This window comes from Merops nubicus, unplaced genomic scaffold (assembly GCF_000691845.1).
Source record: "Merops nubicus isolate BGI_N331 unplaced genomic scaffold, ASM69184v1 scaffold42438, whole genome shotgun sequence".
NCBI classification, from domain to species: domain Eukaryota; kingdom Metazoa; phylum Chordata; class Aves; order Coraciiformes; family Meropidae; genus Merops; species Merops nubicus.
Window position 1 is genome coordinate 41,460 of NW_008627139.1, and position 11,914 is coordinate 53,373.

At 36.0% G+C, this 11,914-nt stretch overlaps 1 protein-coding gene across 1 annotated transcript; it reads right to left on the minus strand.

The window, feature by feature from the left end:
• Positions 1 to 1,173: 1,173 nt before the first annotated feature.
• On the minus strand, positions 1,174 to 11,171 carry DRAM1 (DNA-damage regulated autophagy modulator 1; the record flags this gene model as incomplete). Its single annotated transcript, XM_008946221.1, has 6 exons — positions 1,174 to 1,278; positions 3,426 to 3,518; positions 4,751 to 4,809; positions 5,863 to 6,040; positions 9,650 to 9,792; positions 11,099 to 11,171. Coding segments are annotated over 6 exons (591 nt in total), but the record flags the coding sequence as incomplete, so codon positions are not given.
• Between the last annotated feature and the right edge of the window lie 743 nt (positions 11,172 to 11,914).

Sequence of the window (11,914 nt, forward strand, 5' to 3'; positions counted from 1 at the left end):
TGCATTTAATACAGTCTAAAATACACATTACAGGAAATACCAATGGATGATTAGCTTTAAGACATCACTCTCCAAAACATACATTTGTTTTAGCTCATGGAATACTAGCAAATAAAAATCATGACTATTTCTGCATAAACTGTGATAGACCACAGCAAATGTAATTTTCAGAGAACCTGACTGATAGCCTGGTGGTTAATGCACTAAATGGAGGTAGTGAATCAGTCCTCAAAAGACCCCTTGTGCCTCCAGATAATTGTAACATCTGACTTCCTAATTAGTTTCTTTCCAAGTCTTTCATTAAAAGAAGTTTCTAGCAACAAATATGCCTTAACTTCACTACAGAAGCTCTCAGGGATTTTTTTTTCCTTCTGTTTTATATACATATTTTTATACTTAACTCTTACACATAACTGAACACCTAAGAACTACTGGTACCTCTTCCCATTTTCCATTCATTCCCAATGACTTTTTGGAGAACATTTTCATTCCATCATGGTAGATTAAAACACAGGCTGGAAAACTTCTGCTTTGTATTAACCAAACTGCAGTAAGATTTCTCTTTAGTAGATGATGCATAAATGTAAACTTACTTTCTATTGCCACTTCAGTATTAAGCTTCCTGTGGCCAGCAGTGCATGAAGGGGAAAAGGGGGTAGATTTTTACTATGTACATTGCAGTGATGATTAGAAAACCTTTTTCAAGCACTGTAGTTCAAACTTCTCCTAGGATTTATATCTGTATACAGTGTTCACTATCAGAAACACGTAGCATAATGTTACCATCTACTAACTGCAAATTTCTAGTCTTGAAACAACCATGTCCACTTCTGCTCACACATTCCTCTGCAGTCCGTGCAACTTAATGGAGTAGGAATTCAGCCTTAGTGTTCTCCATTGTCTTTAGACTTTCCTATTTGCAAAATGTAATCAGACTATAACAAATGAAAAAGTAAGGACATGTCCGCAGGAACGAGCTGAGGAGATCAAAAGTCTTTGAATGACTTTCAAGTGCTTCTGCAGATTGCTGCTATTACAGTATTTTTAATATATCAAACAGTAAAAAAATACAAAATGTTGCAAAAAGGTAGCAGGAACAAGCTTTAAAACTGCAGATTTAATGGCATGGGGTCTTCACAAAAGTCTATAAATTCCTGTCCCTCTGCAACATTTTCTATAAGTAAAAAGAAACCTAGAATATTCATATATATAAAATATAGGGTTTTTTTACTATCAGGAGTCTTCATGTATTTCTGTTGATATCCTTAAAGAAACTCTCTGAAAGAAAAATAAAACAAGACCAGCTTAAGATAAATTAATTGTACAATTTTATGATACAAAGTACAAGGAGATAATACAAAAAAGTATTTAAGTGAGATATATAATTTGATAAATTAAAGGAAAGATGAAGGCTTATAAAATCTGGTGGTTATTTTTTCCAAATTAATAGTTTGGCTTTCTGTGAGCACTGGTTAGGAAAAAAAAGAGCACAGAATCTAAAATATCTCTCTGTCATTGTCAAACACCAACACTGGATTTCATGCTAGTTCATAGCCTGTAACTTTAAATGCCTGTATTTCTCAATTTATCTTACTTATTATATTTACAATATTTATATATTGTTAAAATTTCAATGTTGAACATTTTGGGATCTGTGTCTGAAGCAGACTTACCAACTAATGTAGCTACTCTGAGGACTACAGCATTGTCTGGAGACATGTATCTCCAAGGGAAGTTTGGGTTTTGAGAAAACAGATACCATCATATATGTAGAGATCAGGGAATGATGACAAATTTAATGACGCATGCATTCTGAGTGGTACTTCAATATTTTTGACAATTTTAGAGGGCAATTATAAGCCTTTAAGATAATGCATTGTGTAGTTTTGAACAATTATATTTTTTTTTTCTAAAAAGCATTTGTTCTTCAGAACCTAGCTTTTTATTTTTAATAAGAGAAAGCCCATGTACTTTCTATTCAGTATCTATTCAGTACTATCACTCAAAAGTAAACAGGTGTAGAAATGTTTGCTATAAATTAGTAAAATATATGTTAATTCTGACTCTTCAGTTGAAAATTGATTTCTGTATGTCCTTATGAAAGTTATGCACAGATTATATATATTAACCACTTCCATGTTGAGCAAACATTTAAGTGAAGAAGCAAGTAAATTAATTACAAAGTTTTACATGATCTGATGTCTTTGGTTTTATGCCTGAGGACTAGAGGGTTCTCACTAGTTTTTCTCCCTTCCCACATTCACAAATTCTAGATATGGTTTCCAGCAATTTAACACAGCACCAATTGATCAATCAATTATTAGTTCTACAGTTATGCAAGTGCTTGACTCTGGTTTTTGACTTTCTGGGACTTCTGTAAGGCAATGGTATATATGAAAACATAGGAATCATCGATGTATGGGGTACAATCTAAACAGCAGTTACAACTGAGTTAGTTCATCTTTGTAATAGTAGTATAAAGTAGCAGTTCTCAGCCTTTTCTACCTCAAGATCTCTACTCCAGACTTGCAGAGATCCAACTACTTTACGGGGAAAACAAACAGTGAGAAGTATGAGAAGGATAAGGAGGCTGTGATCCTCCTAACACCTATACTTTTTTGCCTCAAACCTCCACAAGGCACTTGCCATGACCAATGTGGTTTTAACTCTTTTTTTACAAGTTCTTTCATCAAAGTTAAGCCTCACACACTGATATTTTCAGCATTTTATATCCCTGTACCAAACAAAAACCCCATGAAACATGACAGCTAGAACATGTTGTGTAAACAAGAGCTGGCGAGGCAAAGCTTGAGAAAGTATTCAAGGCATGCCTTTCAAAATTTGTATAAAGGTGTTATCTTTTTAACTAATTTTTTTGTTCTTTAAAGTGAGGCCTGATGGACTTCCAGATCCAGCTACCCAAACCAGATTTTCATGTCAATACTTTTCAAAAAGTATTTGATACTCTTTGCATTGTGAGGGAACATATATAAAAATATGCAGTCTTTAAAAAGAAAGGAAACATCTAAGGTTGAAATGTATTGATTATATAAAATCCCTCAGGTAGAAAGAAGTACACTTTTAGTCACATCATTCCTTTTGGCATTATATCACCTTTAGAGGGCTGCTTTTTACAAAAAGTCTGGTAAATAAGTAGAATATATTGATTTACTGCATAATTTCCAAGACCAGACACCTAGTAAACCGATTTATAAAACTGATATTTATGTTTTAAAACACAGGGGGAAAATATTAATCAGGTAGACGGAAATCAGTTCTGTAACGGATAAAATCTGTTTCTGTGTAGTTTTGGTATATCTAGCTGAGACAAAGAATGGTAATTTTCTACTGTATTATTTGTTGCACAATTCATAGTCAATGAACTAAGCATTTCTTAATCAACGCTAAAATATGTTGATACCAACCTGAAAATCTCTAATGAATGTTAAAAAGAAGAAGATGAAACCAAAGGCCACCGTCCATTCACAGATAGCACTCAAAAAATGATAGGTATAATCCTGATTGAATGAGACAGAAAATAAATTTTCAGATAAAAGACCAGAACAAAATACCTGTGAAATGCTATAACGATAGACATTTTTTTTGCAAATTCAGCAAATATTCTGGGACTTACGACTCATCATCCTAACACCCTGTTGTACAGAAGTCAATTCAGATTTGTTTTTCACAGCATGGTAAGTACATTTATCAAGATGGCATATGTTCCATTAAGCAACATGTCTTGTGCAATAACATAAAAAACCAGTACAAGAAAACTACAACTAGCACAAGATGAAAAGATAGCTTGAATATAATTTGCGCCTGAAGAAAGTTACTTCTTATGTGAAGGATACCAAAGTGCTCATATTCAAAACTTTTAATCAGAGCTACTGAGTTCAGTACCACTACCCCTTACAGTAAATTCTCAAGATGTTTTAAGATGGGAGGCTACCTTTGTATGATAGTTCCTGACAAGACCTTTGTTTTTAAACAGACCATCACAGAAAACCTATGTAACATGACACAAGCAGGATGTAAAGAGTTTCTTAACATGCCATCAACAAATGTGCCATACATTTCAGCAAAAAAACCATTTTCTCATCCTTGCATCTCAAGTAGAAAAAAAACCCTCAAGAGGCAGATATTACTAAGTTTATATAACTTTTGAAGACTTACCTTGCATCTGCCTTGTTACTGTTGGGTTGAAGTACATTTGCCAAGTTTACTTTTATTAAACTCTGCAAGCAGGACATTATTCTTTGCCTTATTTAACCTGCTTTTTTGAATACTTCCACGTGGCAAAGTTTGTCCAAAAAGAAAACACACCTTTTTTTACAACAATGTTGTAAAAAAACCTCAAAAACATGAGAATCAAACTGGTCCACTTTTGGTTTGTGTGAAGTTAATTTTCAAGAAACGTGACTATAAAAGGAAGTAGAACAACTCACTACCAGAATAGTGCTTTTTTATTTTCTTTACAATTTCTTCTACAGGGAAGTTTCAAATGCTCGGTAATAATGAATCTAACCCTCTGAAGATTGACCCATGTGTGACAAAAAGCCGCAGACAGTTTTCTAATTAAGAAATAACTTGTAACATGCACAAATTGGTAAGTTTTCACAAATCTGTTTGTGATAATGCACTATTTAAAGTCTCTGAAGTGTTTGTAGTACTACACACTTAGATAAACATAACAGCATACCACAAATGATACAATAAAAGGTAAGCTGGCTACCTAATGAGATTTTACCTTTTCACCTGGAGTCCAATCAATTTTTGTCATGGAAATCTGTGAGGCAAACACAATCACTGGGAAAAACAGTGTAAAGGAACCTATAAAGTTTAGCGAGTAATAGTGGAAATGTCTGCTTACAAAACAAGACTCCATCTCCCCCTTCTGTAACACGGGAGATCCTGAACAACCAAAATATAGAATCAAAGTATTAAGACAAGTAAATGAAACATGTTATTGAAAGGGACCTTCAACAGCAGCAATCAAAACAAACTTCTGAACAAAGAAGGGTTTCTGCAGGTTCTTCCAAAATACTGAGGGTAAGGGGAGACACTCGAAAACGTAGATCGTGTTCATGATTGAGAACGGTGGGAGCAGAGTCCCGCGCTGCTGGAAGGGAAACCAGGCTGTTTGCCATTGGCCCACAATAGGTGCCTTGATATATTCGTTTAATTTTCCCTCAAGACTGGGGCCCTCTTTAAAAGCCCTGTCTCAGCTGCTGAAACCACAAGCAGGCTGGAGCTGGCTGGCTGACGTGATGATCTCCTGCAACTGCTTTTCAACATTGGCAGATCACATAAAGACCAATAAAATCAATGGGATGACTCTTAATTTCAGCAGGCTGTAGGAAAAGCCAGTAAGTGTGTTGAATGTGTCTCTAGGAGAGGCATCTAATGAAGCCAAGTACCAACCAACATGATCAAAAGCATCTGCTTAGGCTTGAATGAAACCTTGTATATGCCAGCTGTATTTTATATGTCTGTGTGTCAGGTTCACGTTAGAAGCAGTGTCCCCTTTTGCAGGCCTTTCTCCATACCCTCCTTCAAATAAAGGAGACTGGAAAGTTGGTCTAGCTTTATTACCATACGATCCTATGAAGAACACTGGGGCATTAGATTTAGATGCATCACTGAAAGAAGAGATTCAGCTTTTCAGAAGACCCCAAAACTTGTCTTTATGGCTATTTAATGGTGTCTTCACATGCTACATGCATTTTTATAGCAGAAATATTAGAGAGCTGTAAGCAGAGATTGTAACCTCATTTTCATCCTTTATCAGAAATGGCTTAATTTAAATGGAAAATCATGAATGCATAACAGGAAAACCGTGGAATACACTGTAAAGGATACTGGGAATGAAAGCAATGCATGATATCACAGATATGGCCATCCTTATGTGACACACAAAGTAACTGTTCCATTGTGGACAGGACTTGTAAGAGATTATAGACTGAAGTGTAATGTATACAACACCCGAGCCAAATGCCACCAAAGCTCCTATGTCATGGACACTGGGAACAGACAGCTCCTGGAAAGAGAATCAGCAGAATGGTTAGCTGCTACTATCTGCACAGTTGTAGGAATCAATAAGCATTGAAAGATGGTAGCCACATTATACTGGGTACATACAAGCATTGGGAAACAGTCCCTTCTCCCCACAGTCTGCACAGGGATGATGAAATAAAATGGAGAAAAAGTAGCTCTCTGAGGTGAACTAACCACGTCTAAAGCCACCAGGTCGAAGTCCTTTCCCTCATTCACATAGAAGCAACCAATTTTATTGCTATTCAACAGCTGGTCTATTAGCAGTTAATGTTTCCGCAAACAGGAACTGGTTTGTATTTTTGTTAAAAGGTTCCTATACCTCCTTTTTCCCTTTACCCTGCCAAAGATTTTCATCCTTTTGTGCGGCAAGTCTAATCTGCGTTTGTGTGGCCATATTCTAACTAATGGTAAAGTTTCATGGGAGCTATTCTAAACAGTGACTGCTACAGCTCCATCCCCTACATTCCAGTGGCTAGCCACAAGGCTCCAGGAAATAAATCAGCAAAAAATTAGTTGTGGTTTTTTGGTTGTTGTTTTGTTTTGTTTTGTTTTGTTCTGGTTTGTTCTGGTTTGGTTTTTTTTAAGTGTTACCTAAAATAAGTTCTTGATATGGAAGTCTTACACTGTCAGTCTCTTGCATTATTCAGCCCTCTTACACTTCCCCACATAATTAGCTACTTTTCACCAAGTTCTATAGCAGGTGAAAGCATATCTAAAATTCCAATATGTGGCCTATATTTTTGTAACACTCCACCTATGGAAGATTCTCTCCTTTAAAACAGAAACAAGCAGAATATCCAGTAACAAAGCAGATAAAGAACCCAGAGAATTTACTGTATGATAAATGATTTTTAAAATTGCAATACTAAGATATGCCACCTTGGAATCCAGCATCACATAGGTAAGTTATCTTTACAGCTCCTTTCTGTCACCAGAGCACAGCAAAACATGTGCTATGATCTAACCCACTACAGCTCCATTTTAATAATTCAAGAAAACACATCTACATCCTCTCATTACATATTTTAACATCTTTCCTGTCTGGAGGCCCCTGTTTTCTTTGTCTTGTAACGGTGATTATGTCAACATGTTCTTTTTCCCCCCCTTGTTTCTCTTTCTACTCATTGCCTTCTATCTCTCTGTGACATACTAAGTACTGTCAGATTTTAAAAGCATGTTCCTCACACAGCTATTTACATATCTTCTCATCTACTCTTGCATTTTCTTTTCTTCTGTCCCACTTTTTGCCTTCCATATCGGAATGACAGCAGTTGGTATGGAAAGCACTGAGCAAGCATAAGTGTTGGCTTTTGCATTTAGCCCCAAACACAACATACAGAGCTTTTCTACCATGCCTCTTGTGGTTGCTCCTATCAAACTGCCACAGCTTCCCTAAAAAGCCCATCACACTCAACCCCTACATAACCTGGGAAACATGGCTACAACTGCTATAGTAAGCCTGCTAAGCTTCCTAGACAAAGCCAGGACGATCTCTCTTTAATCGTGTGTAACGTCTATCAGGCAAAACCAGACCTGCTAAGACCTGGGTTTTTGCTTTCTCTTATTCATTAAGGTTTTCAGGATTTTTCTTCCCTTATCCAATAATCTTCTTAAAGCTAAACCCCCACTGTCCTTCATTTTTGCATTTCAAGCATTGTGTTATTTAAAACAGAGATTCATGATCATTACTTATTTTCTCAGAAACTCTTTTGCCTTTAAAGGACACACTCCAAGAGTTTTCTCCCACCTCGTTCCTCACTTGTTTTAAGTGTTCAGAGACCAATACCATTAAAAACCCATGCTACCTACCATATCTTTCCTTGAAGTAAAGAGTGAAAAAAGTTTCCTTACAACTAATTTAAATTACTTAAAAGACTCACCATGAATGACACTAGTTTTGAATAAATAAAGGAAACCTTAAATATTGCCAGACAATTTCACACTGAAGCCTTTTTCATAAAGCAGATATTTTGCTTTGGGGAAAGAGAAAATGAACTGATGCCCAACAGTGTCAATCAGGTTGACTACAGCACTCAGGTATGGTGTTAGCTCACCTGCTAGGAAAAAAATAAGTGTTAAGCAATAAACAGGTAGTGCACATGAACGTGAATTTTCTGCATGACCCACTGATTAGAGCAACTAGACAATACTAAAGAATTAACTTCTAATTCCAGCTTTGCTTTGGTCTCCCAACCTGAAATAATCACCTGACCTTGACCTGTCACCATGCCACTTAACAGGAAAGTAAGGTCAAAGCAGAAGAATGAGAAATTAGATGAGGAAGGAGTTTGTGAACAGCCAATGAGAGACAACAGAGACTGGAAAAGAACCAATGAAATGAGGTAATGTAAAGAGGCACCTCTGGAAATTTCAGCATCAAATTTTCTCTCATATTATTTTGCACTCTTGATTTGTGTTTTCCTTATTGAAGCCAAGTTTTGTTTTTTATTTCAATCAAGCAACACTGTTGCCCATCATGTAGCTTTTTTTTTGTGCCACATATAAATGTAACCAATAAGAGTACAGATGTTTAAAAGTAGAATAGCATGTTTGGAATAGACTGAAATGCCCATAGTGTTTGTAATACACATGAACTTTGTGGAAGTAAAACCAAAAAGATCAAGATATTTGTCTAAGGCAGAGGGGTTTTTTTGTTTGAAAATACCATGTCAATTATTGCATTGGCTGCTGAAGCCCTGACAATCTTTATTTGCAGTTTCTTTGTATCTGATCAGGTCACTATAGGAGCACAACAGTATCTACCAAAACATTCTCCAAGACCATCCTTTAAAAGAAATAATTCAGCCGTTTCCACAGATTTAAAAACAATATGTCAAAATACTTGCCAATTAAATTTGACTTGATTCCTAGCTGAAGTTTTCAGTGCAATTGTCCTAATAGTTCTTTGTGTCAGAATATACCCTATTACATACTTATTCACTATAAAAGGTGAAAAGAATAATCTGTTTCAATATTTTTCCCCTCTGTTGAATTTTCTTTCGACACTGAGGGCTGGACTTTGATTTATAATGAGATGTCTTACCCTTTCTGGCAAAGTAAGTGGTAATTTTATATATCTCTATCAAAAGACTTAACAGATTGGTATGCCATCTCATACAGAGTCAAAACAATGGGCTCAGTATTCTAACCTATCAGGTAACAGTGGTTTATACTGCAGAAAATGCTGATAATACATGTGCCATCATTCAGACAAAAACAGAGGTGCTTTTGCTAGTCGGACTTATCCTGCCCTTCCTGACTGTAAGCAAACTGTACTGCAAATAGCAAAGCTTTTTCACAGTAAAATTTTCATTGCAAATAATTTACAGCAAAAGCAGCTGTACTAAGTTGTTTTCTAGTACAGACCTGTTACAAGGCAAGCAGACACAAACACTGGCATAACTGTACAAGCAAAACATCTAGCATATAGGGAGAAAGCAATTCTATCTTTTTAAAGCTGCTCAGGAAAGACGTTCTACCTTCGTTTGCCACATATCCACACTGGGATAATGTTAAGTACTCTTGTCTATTTGATTTTTTAACTGGTAAAACAACTTTAGCTTCATTTAAGATGAGAAATTGATGGTCATACCTGAAAAGTTGCAACTATGCCCATTCCAGTACAGCCCATCCATCCAATACATAAAGAAAAAATGTTGCACGAAGACCTAACAAAGTGCGACGACTCGTTTTGCTTCTCCACTAATAAATATCTGATGTACATTGTAATCGCAGCTGAAAAACAAAAAACGCATATTTTGTTCAATGATCATGTACTACTTACACTTTAACACCTTGCTCTGTAACACAGCATACAGAATAAAATTATAAGCATGATACAATAAATAACACTGCCTTTACTGGAATGAAGAGGAAAGGTAGTAAATGTCAGATGTATTACTTTCAGATAGAACTGTCTTAACATTATCTTAATTTTAACATTGTACATTAATGCTTTCTAGAAATAATACACACCACTTCAAGAAAAGCACTAATTTAAATCCCATTCTCCTGTGCATTTCAGGCACAGATGCATTTGAATTCCACATTAGGAACAGATGTTACATGGAGATGAAGTTTAAGCTAGAAGCAGGAGAATTTATTCTGTTCTGATATGCAGTCTTGTATCAGAATTACATAACAGATGCACTGAAGAATGAATACATTTTTGTAGAGTATAAACAGAAAAAAAAAAATCCATAAAATACATTCAAAGCTTTTGGGTCAATCCTGGCTGCTCTTTAGTACAACAGTGGTCCTGAAAACACTACACACAGATTTTATTCCAGCCCATGTGACTTCCATATGCAGGTCACTCCTGACAAACACCTCTACCGACTTAGAAGATTGTGGTTCATCAGGATATAATGGGCTGTAGACTGGATTCCACACTTCAGAATCCCAGAACATAGTTTCAGTCTACCTATGGTTGGAAAAATATGTCAGGTAACCTCTACAAGCACTATGAAGTTCCATGGAAAACATCAAGATAGTGTGACTGAATGAAGCTCTTACAAAGGTAAAATAAGTGATTTCTACTTTGCACAAAGGTCATTATGAACTACATTTACACAGAGGTACAGATCTCTTGATCCTCCATCCCCTAGAAGTGAATAGAAAATGTCAACCTTCCTGATTCAAAGCCAGCAAACATATAGTAGAGTAGATATCTTGCCAAGGAAACCAGGTTTGCTTCAACACTTCTCTTCTCTTTACTGCAGCATCCCAGAACCTAATGTCTCCCTACATCAAAGAGACAGTTTTTGGAAAGTAATTATGTCATTTTTCTTCCACTTCTTATTTCTATTTGCACTGACAAATCTGCACTGGTGAGATGCTCTTAAAACAAAGAAGTGCCTTTAAGCCTGCACTTACTGACCATAAGGGCCCGGCCCTCTAGGTATTACTTCCATCTGTCTGACACTACCATTTGACTGTGGGGCACTTTTTCTGCAGAATAATGTATGGGCTATAATGTAAGCAGACAGCTTTGCTAGTTTACATTTCTTTGCTGTATTCAAATGAAGTACCTTATACATACCTAAAAGTGCTGAAATATTAATCATAAAACCAAAGATACCACTCTCTGGAGGTTTAGTTCCAGTGTCACTAAAGCAGGAAGAGAAAGAAATTAAAAGTTAATTGAGATCCATGAAACATAAATGGGATGTACACACGAAATCCCAAAAGAAATGTAAATTTTGTGAACTGCTGCTATGTTCCTAAGACATTTAAACATATAAAACTGGAATGTTGTCTGCTGCACATTTAAGCTCCATTTGTAGTACTGAATCTTTCTAGAGAGAAATCATATCTCTAGAGCACACTATTTGAAATTTATTTCTTCTGTTTCTGTGGGCAATGCACAGAGATGGGACAGAGCAATACTTTGCTCATGAATGACATAATTGATTAAATAAATGACATTTCAGCAACAACATTTCTTTTATCTGCTAAATTAATACCGTTATAGAGTAAAACATATCTAATGTCATTGAGCATTCTAAGATGTGAAAGAATTTGGCTTAATTTCCTGATTTATTTAAAAGGACTTTACCCCAGGAGAGCAATTGTGCTCCTATGCCCAGGAATGTTCCTAGGCACCATTTAATTTAGTAACATAGGCAGAGCTGAAGATTGCTCTAGGCTCAAAGTTTCTAAGTGTCTTCTGCTGGAGCAATTCACCCTTATGGGGGATAATTAGAAGTTCACTGGGACAGACAGATGGAGCAGAAGTGTGAGAGTACCTAGAGAATTTATATACATACATATGTATGAAAAAATCGTATATACAAACTATATGTTACTTAGAAAATGGAATACCTTCATCACAGATTCCTTCTCCCTCTTTTCCCTA